Source organism: Balaenoptera physalus (genome assembly GCF_965194825.1).
Source record: "Balaenoptera physalus genome assembly, chromosome: X".
Taxonomy (NCBI): domain Eukaryota; kingdom Metazoa; phylum Chordata; class Mammalia; order Artiodactyla; family Balaenopteridae; genus Balaenoptera; species Balaenoptera physalus.
This window is the reverse complement of record NC_138903.1, coordinates 133,446,684-133,462,530: the sequence shown is the minus strand read 5'-3', so window position 1 is coordinate 133,462,530 and position 15,847 is coordinate 133,446,684. Positions and strand designations below refer to the sequence as shown.

The 15,847-nt window shown below is 54.7% G+C and overlaps 1 protein-coding gene across 1 annotated transcript; it reads right to left on the bottom strand.

Moving 5' to 3' along the window:
- Positions 1-74: 74 nt before the first annotated feature.
- LOC309652851 (long-wave-sensitive opsin 1-like) lies at positions 75-13,699 on the bottom strand. The gene is given in 7 exon segments (XM_082446914.1): positions 75-249; positions 2,748-2,987; positions 3,940-4,105; positions 5,275-5,443; positions 7,559-7,819; positions 7,822-7,854; positions 10,854-13,699. Coding segments are annotated over 7 exon segments (1,197 nt in total). The 5' UTR covers positions 11,071-13,699; the 3' UTR covers positions 75-138.
- Positions 13,700-15,847: the final 2,148 nt, after the last annotated feature.

Here is a 15,847-nt window from a genome sequence, read left to right as displayed (position 1 = left end):
GCAGCCTCTATGACTCGGTTGCTTTTGGCAAAGAGAAACTACATTTATTTCACAGGGATGGAAAAAAGGGGCAGGGGCGGGGTGGCCAAAGCCCCGGAGGGTGGGGGTGGTTACATTGTCCAGTGGGAGACAGACGACTCAGGCAGGTGAGACCGAAGAGACAGATGAAGCTTCTGCTTTGCAAACGCTGGAGAGCTCAGAGCTGTCTTCCACCTTCTTCCCAAAAAGCTGCAAGCTGCAGCTTCGAAACTGGCAGGACAGAAAGTGTCATTGAGCAGAGCAGGCAGGGCCAACGTGCTAGGCTAAATGTAGTGCTGGGGCACTCTGAGGAAAGCGTTCATTCAGTGCCACCTTGATGGCTTACACATTCACAATCTACAAGGAGAATGGAGGAAGCCTCCAGTTACTCCTTGCACATGGGGATGGTCTATTCCTGAGTATTCGATTATCTAAGTCATCTAATTTAGCAGTTGACAGTGACTATTGTGGGCCCAATTGTGTTCCCCCAGAGATATGTTCAAGTCCTGACCCCTGGAGCCTGTGACTGTGACCTTATTTGGAAATAGAGTCTCTGCAGATGTGATTAAGATGCATATTATCATGAGGTCATGCTGGAGTAGAGTAGGCACTAATCCAATGACTGGTGTCCTCATGAAAACAAGGGAATTTGGAATCAGACACAGAGGGAAGGTAAAGGCAGAGATTGGGGAGACTCGTCTACAAGCCAAGGAACACCAAAGGTTACGGGTACCTGTCAGGACCTAGGAGAGGGGCCTGGAACAGACTCTCCCTCAGAAACAACCAACACTACCCACACCTTGATCTCAGATTTCTTGCCACCAAAACGATTGTCTCTTCAGCCGAGAGAGTCTTCTGGCAACAGGAGGGCTCTGCGCTTTACTGCTCCACCCCTAAAGGCATGCGGGCTGTGCTCACTTCTCAGATTGTATCTCCTGTCGTCACTGAGTTAAGAACAACGCTTTGAGAATGCAAAGCAGAGGCATTTGCTGTATATTTCGGGCCTCTTCTCGACTACGTCCAGCCACTCCAACATCAAAACTCTTAAAAAAAACCATAATTTCTGAAATCAATAGCATTGGGCCGGACAGCAGAACTGACTCGGCTGAAGAGCTGGCAGATGAGGCTGAGGGACTCACCTCTTCAGCTGAGTCAGTTCTGCTGTCCGGCCCAATTCTTATGTTATTTTTTTTTTAATTTATTTATTTATGGCTGTGTTGGGTCTTCGTTTCTGTGCGAGGGCTTTCTCTAGTTGCGGCGAGTGGGGGCCACTCTTCATTGCGGTGCGCAGGCCTCTCACTATCGCGGCCTCTCTTGTTGTGGAGCACAGGCTCCAGACGCACAGGCTCAGTAGCTGAGGCTCATGGGCCTAGTTGCTCCGCGGTATGTGGGATCTTCCCAGACCAGGGCTCGAACCCGTGTCCCCTGCATTGGCAGGCAGATTCTCAACCACTGCGCCACCAGGGAAGCCCTTCTTATGTTATTGATTTCAGCAATTATGGGTTTTTTTTAAGAGTTTTGATGTTGGAGTAGCTGGACGTAGTCGAGAAGAGGCTGGAAATATACAGCAAATGCCTCTGCTTTGTATTCTCAAAGCATTGTTCTTAACTCAGTGATGATAGGAGATATAATCTACATACTGGGTGCCCACTCTGTACTAGACTGTGTCCTCAGGGCATCAGCAGTAAACCAAAAAGCAAAATTCCATGTCTTTGTGGAGCTCAATTCCAGAAAATTCTCTCTGAATGCAACAGGAAGGGATAACAGTGTGGAAAGGGTGAAAGCAAAGTTCGAAAGTCTGGAGAGTCTGGAAGTGCAAACAACTGTAGAGGAGGGGGAGTTCCAGAAGGGGAGAATGGAAAGGCTCAAGTAAAGACAATATTTGGCAAGATGGCCTAGGATTCCACAACCAAAAGCCAGACCTAAAAAGAGACCCACGTGAAAGACAGGAAACAGTGGTCAGGTGTAGAGCTATGCTCTGGGTGTTGAGGTGCCAACGGTGGAGTCCCGGGCACTCCTTTGTGGTGCCGGTCCTACTTGATACTTAAACGTTACCATGGTGAGATGGGACGCCCCTGAGGGGGTGGTATTTCTGACCCACAGACCTTGCTGGTCATCATCAAGTCACATCACAGCTGCACCTTAGTGAAGTGGACATGATGGATTCAAGGACGAATAAGGCAAATTGCCCTTGGAAGATGATGAGCCTCAATCACCTGTAACCTACTAAGAGGCCTAGGACTTGTGGGCTGCCATCTAGCAAGACCACAGCATGTCCTGCCTGAACTAACCCATGAAGTCACAACAGCCAAAGATCAGCACAGGCAAGAAGGGCCTCTTTGTGTCCTGGTCACTGTTAGGGCTTGAAAATGGAAAGATTAAGTTCAAGAGAAGAGTTGTGTCTATGAAATCAAGAAGGGCATGCCTAGGGGACATGTAGACACATTCTGGCAATCCTAGGCTGTCTGAGCTCCGGGCTCGCCCAAAGGCCAGCAGAGGGGAAGGGCACGCAGCACACAGTACACTGCGGGAAATGCCCACCCTCAGGCCCAGATCATAAAGGGATCCAGAGGGAGGGCTGGCTGGGGCTGGGTCGCGTGCTGAGCCTTCCCTGATTATTGTCCTGGAGGTCATTGTCAGCCTTCCCACAGACACGCTTCCAGGTGGGAGCCATCACTGGGCTCTTCCAGGGTCCATTTCCAGTTTGCTCTGTCAACTGCGTGACTTACCTGCCGGTTCATAAAGACATAGATAATGGAGTTGTAGATAGTGGCACTTTTGGCGAAGTAGGATGGCAGGGCGGCCACCAGAGGGTGGAAGGCATAGCCAGGGTGGGCAGCGGCAAAGCATGCAAAGAATGTGTAGGGCCCCCAGCAGAGGCAGTACGCGAAGATCATCACCATCACCATGCGGGTCACCTCCTTCTCCGCCTTCTGGGTGAACTCGGATTCTTTCTGCTGCTTCGCCACCTGGGGGAGACAGAGAGTCGCCCCGGGGGCAGTGCGTGGGAGAGCCCCTCAGGGCTCCGTACCCCAGGGGATTCCCTGCTGCTGCTGCTTGGGTAGCTAGTCAGGGAGGGTAGTGGGGAGAAGCAGATGGGCCCAGCTGTGTGCGGATACCTGTGGGAGTCGGCTAAGTTGCTTCTGGTCCCTGACTGCCAACATGGTGAGGGGAGCGAGAAGGGGGGCAGGCCACACACTGAAGGCAGCGAGGAGAGGGGAGCTTATCTCCAGCCCGTGGCCTCCACTCCACAAAGAGCTCATAAGCACGTGCTGATCCGATTGTGGGCACAAGCAGCTTCGTAGAGGAAAGGTGCCACCCCAGAGGCCTCTTATTCCCTGTGCCAGGCAGGAGCCCCACAGGGACAGATGGCACCTCCAGATCAAGCTGATTGTAGGTAAGCTGACTGACAAAGGGACAACGTACGCACAGTGTTCAGGACCCCCATCTCATTCTCCTGCTTTGCTCTGATTTCCCACACCAGGGGATCACCTTCCCGGGGGGAGGGGGGAGTACAGGTCTGGGGGGCAGATGGCATGTGAAGGGGACGCGAGCACTCCGGTAGCAGCCTTTTCAAAACATCCCTTGACTGGCAAGTTTAGCCTTTGGATCTGGCCGGCTGTGCTCCGCTCCATGGCAGAGGCTGGCTTTCCACCCCCGGGATCAGGAGGAAATGCAGTTGTGTTCCCTTATTGGGTCCCTCCGCGAGGAGGCGGGCAGTCCCTTCCCACCCTGTAGGGGCGAGGCCGAGGGAGCCAGGGCTGCACCTGCCACCCCGAAGGCATTGGCAGATTCTGGCAGTTCCAGATATCTGGTTTTGGGGCTGGAGAGCGGACTGGGCGGTCCTCTGTGCCAGCCTAGACCTCCCCGGTGTTCATGATCCTGCCCGCGGGGGTGAAGCTGGGAGGGTGCGGGGCTCACCGCTCGGATGGCCAGCCACACTTGCAGGTAGCAGAGCACGATGACGCTGAGCGGGATGAAGCAGCAGGTGGTCATGAGCACGATCATGTAAGACTGCACCCCGGGGTACGAGCTGCCGCTGAACACGTCCGGGCCGCACGAAGTCTTCAGGCCGTGGGGCCAGTACCTGGGGAGAAGGGCCGGCAGCCCGTCCTGAAGTGGGCAGGGACCCGGACCCCCGCCCGCCCCAGCACACCACTGACTTGGGTAAGGTTGTTGGGCTTTTTTATTGAGGTGAAATTCACATTACATGAATTAACCGTTTTTGAAGTGAACAATTCGGAGGCATTTAGTACGTTCACAGTGTTGTGCAACTGCCACCTCTGTCTAGTTCCAGAACATTTTCATCGCCCCCAAAGGCAGCGCCTCAGAAGGATTGTAATAAATCCTTGTCCGTCTCTGCTCTCACGTTCCCTTCTTTCTTTATTGAGGTAAAATACACATAACATAATTATGAGGTTTGGTACATTCACAATGTTGTGCATCCATCACCACTATCTGGTTCCACAACATTTTCATAACCCCAATCACACCCCCTTTCTATGAAGGGAAGGTGAGGCACCCTCTCGTCTTAACACCTGTGAACCCCTGAGGATTCAGTGAGCACATGTTCAACAGTCGCAGCCATTGTGGGCCTGGGAGCATGAAGAGGGGGACAGACAGAGCCTGGTTTCCCACAGTGATGGAAGCTTCCCAAAGAAGGACTATACCCTCTCCAGACACCACAAGAACTTGTTCACGAGCTTGCAGTGGAAGATACGAATGCAACGGCCTTGTCCCGTCCAGCCCCCTCAAACACCTGAGCCGTTTCCTTGGAAGTTCGGGACTTCCCCCACAGGATCCGCCTGGTAAGGACACTGGTAACCAACAGCCCAGGTGTACCTGCGACCCAAGGAGCCTCGGAAAGGGGGGGGCCCTCAGCAGGTGCAAGAAAGAGGCCTGGGGCAGAGTGGGCAAGAGGGCTCTGGAATCCAAACGTGCCTGTGGCCTCAGCCGGCAGCGTTTCTCTGTGTGTTCTCACGAGCTGCCCCTGTTTGGGAGAAACAGACCTTTCCAGAGGCTTGGAGACCACGCGGCCCATTTCCACGTTGCAGCCAGGCAGATTCACGCATTCACAGACAGCGCACGCTCCAAGGGGTCTCAGGGAGAGTCAGGGCCATCCTCACTTTACTCGTGGAGCCACAAAGGCCCAGGGACAGGAAATGATTTACCTCAAGGTCACAAAAGGAATCACGAGTTTGACCCTCCCTGCTCTGTTCTAAACTAATCGCCTTCCTGGCACCCTGGCATCCTTACCTGCTCCAACCAAAGATGGGTGGAGCTGCCCACACAGCAGCCCAGATCCAGGAGAAGGCAATGCCCGCGATGGCCAGCTTGGCATCAAATCTCACGTTGCCAAAGGGCTTGCAGACCACCATCCACCTCTCCCAGGAAATGATGGCCAAGGACCAGAGACCGGTGATCCCTGCAGGGGGAGGAGCAGACAGAGGAGGGCTTTGAGTCAACGCTTTTCAAGATCAAGAGGACACCCCCCACCTACCTGCAAAACCTAATTCTCCAAAAAGTGTTTTCCGGTCCAGGGAGCAGCGGGTCTCTTGGTCAGTTTCTTTCTCTAACCCCTGCTTTCCCGGCTCCTTCCCCATTCGGCCTGCACCCGCCTCCCCTTGCCTTCTCTGATTTGGCCTCATGGCCCACCTCGCTTCCCATCTCTCTTTTACTCGGCCACCAGCCTTTCTTGTGATGCTGTCAGTGCAACTCCTGACGGCCACGTACACACCTGAGGCCACACTGAGGTGCTGCAGTCCCAGCCCAGAGCAAGGAAACAGGACGTGTGCAGTAAGCTGTGCCCTCCTGCCGGTGGGCAGGCCTCCCCTCAGCCCAGGCCTCTCAGCACCGCCCACCATGCAGCGGTCCGTGGATGGAATCCGGGGCTCCATGAACTGGGGTGGGGAAAATGATGTCTTTGTTTCCACTAAGGTCTACTGGACACTTGGCCTTCTTTACTTCCATTACGAGTGTGGTAGCATTAGCAGTGCCCGTGACTTGGTCACTTTACAGGGGTGGCAGACATTTCCCAATATGACTATATTCATTACTACTTTGACATTTCAGTGGCTGTCTGGCCAGATACAGTTATTTGATACCTTAATAAAGAATAGCGTCACGAATACTTCTAAAAATACTGTTAATACTAATACTTTTAATGAGGGATTATGTCGCTAATTAGTGTTTAATACTTTGATAACTATATTTCAGTATCATTGGCTTCCTTTGTAATCCTATGGATCTCATTGTGCACGTCTGCCAACGTTCTTCTAAGAAGGGGTCCACGGGCTTCCCCAGAGGGCTGAGGATGTCTGTGGCCCCAAGACTGGTGACCCGAGAACAGACCTCGAGCAGTTGCAAAGGCAAGACGGACGTAAGTGAGGAGCCGCCCAGGGGGGCCGGGCACCAGCTACCGAGGTGCATGGAGTGTTTGAACTTGGGATGGACTTTCTCTGCCTAACTTCGCTGGTAAAGTAACTTGGTGGAGCTGACACCACTAGTAATTCAAGTCATTGACCAGGTCCCCGCTCCCATGTCCCTCTAATCCTAGTGTCTTTCTGTCATTCTCTCCTCAGAATCTGAATTGGAGATCACTTCAGGCGGCAACAAGACAAACCCAAGTTAGATGTGGGAGCTAAGGACCCAGGCATTGTGACCAGGTGGCCCTGGGAAACTTGAAAAATGGGAAGGCAGCTGCAAGCCTTCGCTGCTTTGATGGCTGGGGGCCTGGAGACAGGCTGCACGTGGTGAGTGCTGTGGCCCTTGGGCTCCCTGTCATCTCGGGTGGACGCCAAGCTGCAACCCCACAGCCCTTGGTTCTGTCCTGGGGACGTGGTGCAAGGACCTCTGAGGCGTCCTTGGCCTTGTCAGGCCTGCCTGTGTGCCTGTTCTTCATGGGCCCTTGGCAAGGAAACCCCGCCACCCTGACCTTGCCTGGCACACAGTGCAGACCCACACCCTGCTCTACCTGCCTCAGCCCTCGCTCCCTCATTCAGCCTCCCCGCCGTCAGCCAGCCTCCTCCCGGTCTCCCCATGGGGTCCCCTCCTCCCCACTCCTCAGCGTGCCGTCCTGCTCTGGCCACCCAACCAGCCCAGCTGTCTGTGCCCCTTCCCGCTGACTCAACATTTGGCTCCCTCATCGCCTCCTCCTCCAACTCACGCTCCTCTGAGAGTACTGATGACACCACGTGCTCACTATCTGGGGTGGGAGCCCCTCAGGGCTCGGACCCCGTGTGCAGCATCCTAGAGGCCTTACAGCACGGAGCCGGGAGTGCAGGTACTTCTGGCCCAAGTTGACGTGAACAGGGTCACAGCCCACGGAGATATTAGCAATGGGGCTGGTAGGATCTAATTTCAATATCTCGGAGCCCTCCCCTCCCACACTGTTCTGAGGTTATGTGGATTTGTCTGTCCCCGTTCAGAGATGTGCCTCGATCACGCCCCAGAGGCACACCTGCAGATTTTGCCGCATGAGTGTTTCCTTTACGCACGGGAGGCTGTGCCCAGGCCTGTGCCCAGGCCCCGGCTGGCTTACCACACAAGGAGACAGTGTAGCCCTCCACGATGCACAAGGGGTGGCCCAGCACAAAGTAGCCGTACATCTGGTTCACAATGCTGATGGTGCCGGCAATGCTCGTCTCCGCCAGGTCAGCGATGGCCAAGTTCACCAGGATCCAGTTCAGAGGGTGGCGCAGCTTCTTGAACTTCATGGTGGCTGCCAGCACGAGCCCATTGGTGAGGATGGAGGCGACGACCACAAAGACCATCCAGACACTGGTGAGCTGATACACCCATCGGGAGCGATGTGGTGATTGGGGCCGTCGAAGGGGTCTGGAGGCAGGAGATACACAGTGAGGAGAGGAGCTGGGCAGCAGCTCCACCACCTGGACAGCTACATCTCTGCCGCCCTCCCCACCCCATCAGAATCTCCCCTCAGCCCTCCTGCCTTCCTCCCGCCGCACTCACCTTTGCGACTGGTCTTTCCCTCTAGCTTTGCACATCTGCAGACAACCTTCCCTCCATTCTGTCTCTCGAGCTCGAGGCCATGGCCTGCTAGATGCCTGCACGGGCATCCTTGAACTTAACAAAGCGGAACTCCTCATCATCGCTGCCGGGTGTCGCTCCCCCGTCTGATCTGCGCCCTGCCATATGCCAGGTCGGCCTCCTGGAGTGTGGTTGGCCGGCTTGCTCCCCTCCCCTGAACCCTTCTGCGCCTGGGCCTCATTCGCCCCTACCACAGGGAGCTCCCAGAAACCTGCCGACAGTATCTGCAGCCACGCTAGATACCACAGGTTCCCGAGGAACAGGCCTCTGACAACTTAACACCTGTGTAGTGCCAGTTTCTGTGCAAAAGGGAGCAGAGGGGAAGCCCTGGGGTTGCTGATGGGCCCGAGAACAGCAACCCCCCAAATTGCCAGCAGATCTGACCCAGAAAGTCCAATGGGTTAGTGTGAGAAAAGCAGCTGGAACTAGGAGGTGTGTGGAATGCTCTGGCTCGCAGGCAAGCGAGAGGGGCTGGGACGGTTTCAAAACAAGGCAGCCCGACTGTCCTTCCTGGACAACCCATGGAGTCTGAATCAGGCAGGGACAAGGGCCATGTGTGGCACGGAAGGGACAGGAGCATTCCAAACGTGGGAAGCAAAAAGAGGGGGCCTCCGGCAGCGCAACAAGAGCAGGTGCACCGGCCTGCCCCCTTCTCCTGAAAGTTTCAGGTCTAATTTTGTGAAGAAATGAGCACGAGAAGGGTATCACAGTCAACTCCCAGGTAAGGGTCTCCTGAGCAATACAGGGCGGGAGGGAATTGGGTACGGGGGCTGGCAGGAAGCAAGATTTCTTCCAGTATACCTTGTTTTCTAGATTTTAATTTGGAGCCTTGTAAATATTTTATTCCATAATTATAAAACAACATTAAATTTTAAAAAGCAATCCCTGAAAAATCAAAAATAAAACAAATGGACCTGACTGCATATGCACTCGGTGGCATGGTCACATGGAGAGGGGCTACTCGGAGCGACTCAAGAAGACGCTACTTTGCCTATTCGAGCCTAGTGGCACGTTCCCAAAGGATGAAAAGACCTGTCCAAAGGTTAAGCTTTGGGTAATCATGTTGTTGGCGATAGTGTTGGCATCATGATTCTGAGACCATTTTGAGTGTGTTTGAGATAAAGCAAATGAGTAATGAAATGATATTCTAATTCCAACTCTACCCACAGCCCTTAAGAACACGATTCTTAGTGGGAGAAAAAGGAGACGCAGAGGTCAAACCCAACTGGCTCCACTGGGGAACCAAGTCACTATTTGGAACTGGGCGAAATAGGGACACACCGTGTCCCTGGGGAACCCGATAGCACGTGAGAGCCTGTTTCTCTTTATCAAAGTAGTTAAGCTAATAAATGAAGACAGGGTCAGAAGAATCCCAATGTCACCATTTCAAAGTCCCCAGTAGTTTAATGGGTCCTGGCATTGAGTGTCAGCAGCTGCCAATACTGTGGAAAAAGGGACACCCTCCTAATGGAGCGGGCTTGCCCAAACACCTGACACATCCACCTGGCTGCCCGGCATACCTTCAGCTCGACAGCTAGTTGACGGAAACAGGCGCAGCAGAAGGGTGTGGGGAGCCGTCAGCCAAGTCTGAAGTGGGTGAGTCTGGGGACAACAGACTCGCTTTCTTCAACAAATAAATTGCAAGGAGGTTGAGGGGGAACCTCTAAAAGTATGACCTTGTGGTTATGTTTTTAAAGAGTCCTTTCCTCTTACAGGTACCTACCGAAGATTTACAGAGGAAATGATGTGATGTCTTGGATCTGCTTCCAGAAATCGGCAGGAGTGGTTAGTGGAGGGGTTAGAGATGAAATAAGACAAGTGATGGATACCCGGGGGCCATTATACTCTCCCCTCTACTTTGGTAGACACTTGAACTTTTGAAAAAATTTTACAATAAGGAATCTTGTGCATCAATGAAGCCCCAGGGGCCTCCAGGGAGAGCATTGTTGTGTCTACATCGAGGACGTTTTGGGGTGCAAACAGTCAGGTCAAGGTGAACTTCACGGTTCTCAACCGATTCGGCTTGGGAACCCTGTTGCTGGTCCTGCTCTGGCTGTCAAGGAGCTGGTGTGGCTTCTGGAAACTGCAGCAAGTGAGACATTCTTAAAGGAACTGAAGGTCTTTGGTTTGAAGAAGGGACCCGGGGAAGGGGGGCCACGGGCTGAGGGTCATTACACTCCTCAGGTCTCTGATGGACTGGCATGCCCAGGGCAGAACTCGGGCTACCTCGATGGAGTTTTCGGCTTTCTTTTGGGCCAAAGCCCTCTCTACTGGGGCAGCTTGGAGCAGAACAGCTGCCCCGGGAGCCGAGCTAGCCTCTTCCCTAGCATGTACCGCCAGAGGCCATGGGCTCTGCGCATGAACTTGGACAAGATGGCCACCACGGTCTCTTCTACCCTTAGGCTCTCGAAGTCACTCACCCTCCTCCGGGCCAACCCAGCCTCCCACTCCTGCTGGTGGTCTCCATTTGGCTTTGGGAGATGCAAAGATGAGTCAGGCCCAGTTCCCTCCCTGGAAGCTCAGGGATGAGTGTAATAAGCGCTCACTGGCAGTCTGGGGCCACACGGGAAGAGTTCCTGAACTTTCCTGGGGCAGGAATTCTCAAAGGGTCTGGGAAGCCCATGTGGTTTGAAAATGCGCGTTCGATATTACGGTGTCCTTTTATATTCAGAGAGGACCCCCCCATTCATGTTATCATAAAGGCTAAGAAAGAAGGCCACTCGGGCCTGTGTCCCAGGAGGGCTGTTCCAGCCAGCGTGACCCAGCCTTGGCACCTACTCGCTCACCTCTGGTGGAGCTGCTGCTGGTGTAGGTGAAGACGCTCCCCTGGGTGCTGTCCTCAAAGCTGGCCTGTGCCTGCCCGCCTGCAAACCTTTGAGGGCCCCACTGCTGGGCCCCGATGCCTGCCAGCCCTGGCGCTGCCCGGCGGTCACGGTGCTTTATACCAGCCTGCGGGATCAGCCCAGGCCTCCTCACCTTAAAAGCTCCCAAACCTTTCACCATCTGATCTCTTAATTGGGCCTGGGACTTAGACCTCCTACTTCCCCACCCCTGGGTCTCCTGGCTCCTAAGGCGAGCCCACGAGGGCGGCTCAGAGGGATTTGCTGGGAGCCAGACTCAGAGCCAGGGTGGCTGTGGAGGCTGTCGTGGGCCCTCGCTGCTGTTTCCCTGTCCTCTCTTCCCTTCTACCGTCCAGTGTCTGCTCCTAGGCCAGGCAGGCACAAGTGTCAGGCTTTTCAGCCCGAAGCCCAGACCCACCTTTCCAAGCGGCTGCTCCCCAAGTGACTTCGCGGGGCTGAGGCCTGGAGCTGGAGCCTCTCTGTGGGTCAGACCATCTCGGGGGCCCAGATGGATGCAAGTTGTGCCAGTGGGGCTCCTTCCCTGGGAAGGGGTGGACAGGCCGGGGGTGGGAGAGACTCTGCTGTGCATCTTGCTTCCCCTTCACCCCACCACCTTGCTCCCTGTGAGCTGCAGCTCGTTCCGTCACCAGGGAGCTCGGCCAGGCCCTCCCAGCAGCCCTCCCGAAGCAGCTGAGGGTGCCCAGAGGCCCTCAGACCCCACCTCAACTCTCCCTCCCCTGAGTTGACAACCTTTCCTTGGCCTGCCCGTGACTACAGCCTCCCTCTAGACTTGCCTTCAAAAGCAAAGCTCTCAACAGAGTGTTCCAGGCAGGTTGCCTTCACTGTCCCTTTTGACCCACTGCAGTCTGGCTGCTGGTACCGCTTACCTGCTAATTGCCCAATTCTGCAGCCTTGCGTGTTTCCACACAAGAAGGCGAATAGGAATGCTCAGAGCAGCATTATTCACAAGAGGTCAAAAGGTAGAAACAGTCCAAAAGTGAGTCGACAGCTGAATAGATAAACAAAATGTCGTCTATCCATGCAATGGAATATTATTCAGCCATCACAAGGAATGAAATTCTGACACATGTTCCAACATGAGTGAATCTTGAAAACGTGATGCTAAGTGTGAGGAGCCAGACACGAAAGACCTCATACTGTATGATTCCGTTTACATGAAGCGTCCGGAATAGATAAATCCATAGAGACAGAAAGCAGATTGGTGGTGCCAGGGGCTGGGGTGGGGGGTGATGGAGAGTGACTGCTAGCGGGGATGGGGATGCCTTTGGTGGTGATGAAACTATTCTAAAATTAGATGGTGATGGTGCAGCCACTGTGGAAAACAGTTTGGCAATTCCAAAGATTGAAAAATAGAATTACCACGTGATTCAGCAATTCTCCTTCTGGGTACGTAACCAAAAGAACTGAAAGGGGTCTTTGAGGGGCTCACAATGTGAACATAGCATGTTTGATGGCACTTGATGTCACAAGGTCAGATGCCTAGAACTCAACCCCAGGTTCTTCTGACTTCCAAGGCCATTCTTCTCCCTCTTCCTGGATCCCCGGGAGCTCTGCCTGTCCCCCCCGAACCAGAGTCAAAGAATCAGCGCATCTGAGAATGTGAGAGCCGGAGGTGGGCCCCCTCTGAGATCACCTTCTCAACCTGGTCCCTTCTGAGCATTGGCTGCAGGCCTGCCTCTTCCCAGCACTGCCATGGACTGGCCAGGTGGCCTTGGGTGGGGTGACCCCTCCCTCTCAGGCCAGGTTCACCTTCTGTCTAAAGGGAGAGGACCCATCCTGCCTGCCCCTGCCACCCCCCACCCCACGGGGCTGCCGCGGGCCCTTTGGAAGCCCTTCGTGAAGCCTCCAGCCGGAGCTGGCCCACTGCTTGCCCAGCCTGCCCCTGTCCAGCATGGCACCAATGACTGAGCTCAGCGGCAGGGCTGCCCCAAGACCCTGGGGAACGAGGGGACGGGGCAAAGGTGGGAGGAGGTGGCGATGGCAGTGAGTCCTGGACCCTACCCTGGGCCGTCTGCAGAGTGGGGCGCTAATTGATGATTAGGGCTAACAGAAGATCAAGTCCACTTTTAGCCAAAAGCAGATTACTGCCCTGGAAAGTCCCCTGGCACCTGGGTGCACACGTGTGCTTCCCGAGCAAGGCCCAGCGAAAGCTCACCGGTGTCCCGCACTCTGGCAAAGCGTGGAGAAAAAGGGAGGGGCTCTCGAGACGGAGATGAAGAAAAGTGGGTGGGGCCAAAATGTGAGTGAGGAGTGGGAGGAGAAATAGGAGGGGGGAGGAGGGAGAAAGGGCCAAGCCCGGAGGCTAGCGTGCTTCAGGAAACAGCCCCCTGGGCAAAGGCCAAGCCCTCCACTCGGCCCTGGGTCACCCGCCCTCGCCCCAGCTGGGGCCCCCTGGCCAGGCTGGAAGATGAGATGTCAGCCTTGTCTCTAATCCAACTACTCCGAAGTGACTCGACATGGGAGTGCTGATTAGGAGCCCTGGGAGCTGACTGTCACCTTGATTCAGCTCTTGGCTCTGGCCAGTAGACCAGGGGCTTTGTCTTTAATAGCCGGTGGCTGCTACAGCTGCAGGGCAAGGAATCTTTTGGCCATTTGCCTTTGACCTTTTTTTTTAATGTGACAAAATATACATAACATCGTTTACCACGTTAACCATTTTTCAGCACCCAGTTGGGCGGCATTAAGTACACTCAGGTTGCTGTGCAGCCATCCCCACCATCCATCTCTAGAACTGTCCATCTTCCCCAAGGGAAACTCTGTCCCCGTTAGACACTAGCCCCCCTCCCCCTCCCCCAGCCCGTGCCCTCCCTCCCCCTCCCCCAGCCCGTGCCCCCTAACCCCTCCCCCAGCCCGTGCCCTCCCTCCCCCTCCCCCAGCCCGTGCCCCCTCCCCCTCCCCCAGCCCATGCCCTCCCTCCCCCTCCCCCAGCCCGTGCCCCCTAACCCCTCCCCCAGCCCGTGCCCTCCCTCCCCCTCCCCCAGCCCGTGCCCCCTAACCCCTCCCCCAGCCCGTGCCCCCCTACCCCTCCCCCAGCCCGTGCCCCCCCACCCCTCCCCCAGCCCGTGCCCCCCACCCCTCCCCCAGCCCGTGCCCCCCCATCCTACTTTCCGTCTCTAGGAATCTGACGACTCTAAGCGGCTCATACAAGTGGAGTCACACAGTACCCGTCCTTTGTGTCTGGCTTATCTCACTTAGCGCAGTATTTTCAAGGATCATCCATTGCCTTTGACTTGGTGTTTGGAAAAGATTTATATACATTGAATTTTCATTTTTATGTGGTCAAATATGACTCCATTTCCCTTTTGGTTTCTGTTGGAAAAGTTCTCCCAGCTTAAGCTCCTCAGAGATCTGTAAACAGGCACCGCAGATATGAAGTCCAAAGACAAGGGGCGGGCTGTTTCCCCGTTTCTGTGGTGGTCCCACCAAGTCCCCGATCGCTCACCTCAGAACCGACAAGCATCAGATTTTCCTCACCTGTCCAGGTGGCTGATCCCCCAAACTGGCCGAGAGGTCCTCCTCAGTCTAGCCTGCAGACACTCACCTCCGGCCCACAGTTTCACCCCGTCCATCTGCTGCGGGCCTCCCGAAGTACTGCCCCTGCCGCCCTCTGTGACCTTGAGCAAGTCAGCCACCATCTCTGGGGTGTGTGTCCTCATCGGGAAGATGGGGATAACATTTACTTGCTGTAAAGCTTGAATGAGGTCATCCTTGAAAAGTTCTAGCGATTCATTCCACAGCAACCCAGCCAGCACCTATTGTGGCCAGGCCGTGTTCTAGGCTCCAGGTGAACAAACAGATGGAGATCCCTGCCTTCTTGCAGCTGCCATTCTAGTTGGGGGCAGGGAGACTACAACATGAACACTAGACATAATAAATAAGCTGTGATAAGTAGGATGGAGAATGGGAGAAAGAGAACAGGTTGTGGAGGTCGGGGAGGGAATGGAGGCCCATTTTCATAGGGCAGCCTGGTGGGCCTCTCCGAGAAAGGGACATGTGAGCAAAGACTCAAAGGAGGGAGGGAGCCATGTGGAGAACTGAGGGGGGCATCCCAGGAGAGGGCCCAGAAAGTAGTGCAAAGGCCCTGGGGCAGGAGCGTGCCTGGCGTGTTAGAGGAACAGTAAGGAGACCAGGGGAGCTGAAGCAGAGTGAGCCAGTGGAGACTAGGAAAGGGAAGGTCAGAGAGGGGATGAGGGCCAGAGACTGTGTGTCCAGGAGGCCGCTTTCAGCATTACCTTTCACTGTGAATGAAATGGAGAGCATTTGATGATTTTGAGTGAAAAGTGGCACGCTGTGATTTAGATGCTAACAAACTCCCTCTGGTTGCTGTTCTGAGAGTGGTGGGGGCCCCGGAGGAAGCAGCGGTATCGGGTGGCAGGCCCTCTGGGCATCCATCCAGGTGAAAGAGCAGAAGGGCTCCCAGCAGGGAGGGGCCCCAGGCCTGGCGACAGTGTGGATTGGGGGATAGCTTGGGAACTGAGCAACTAGAGGGATGGAGTTGTCTGCAGCCCAGAAGTCAGGGCAATGGGGGTGTGGCTGGTGGAGGGAAGGTGTGAGTGTCAGGAATCCAAGCATAAATGTCCAGTGTGAGGAATGAGAAGGAGCCGGCACCTCAACCCAAGTTATTCCAAAGGGGACTTGCTGATCACTTGATTCAAATCAATGTGAAAATTTGGATGAAATGGATAAGCTCCTAGAGAAACACAAAGTAACCAAATGAGCCCAGAAGAAACAGAAAATCTGAAGGGCTCTGTATCTATGAGGACATTGAAGCCCTAGCTTCAAAGCTGCCCTCAAGGACTGCCTCTGTGCTGTTTCTCCTCCCCACAAGGCTTCAGATGATTTTCGGCTGGGCTATGACTTTTTTGTATCATCTTCATCAGCAATTTCCACACCTTTGCAGCTCATCCCCAGAAGTCTTT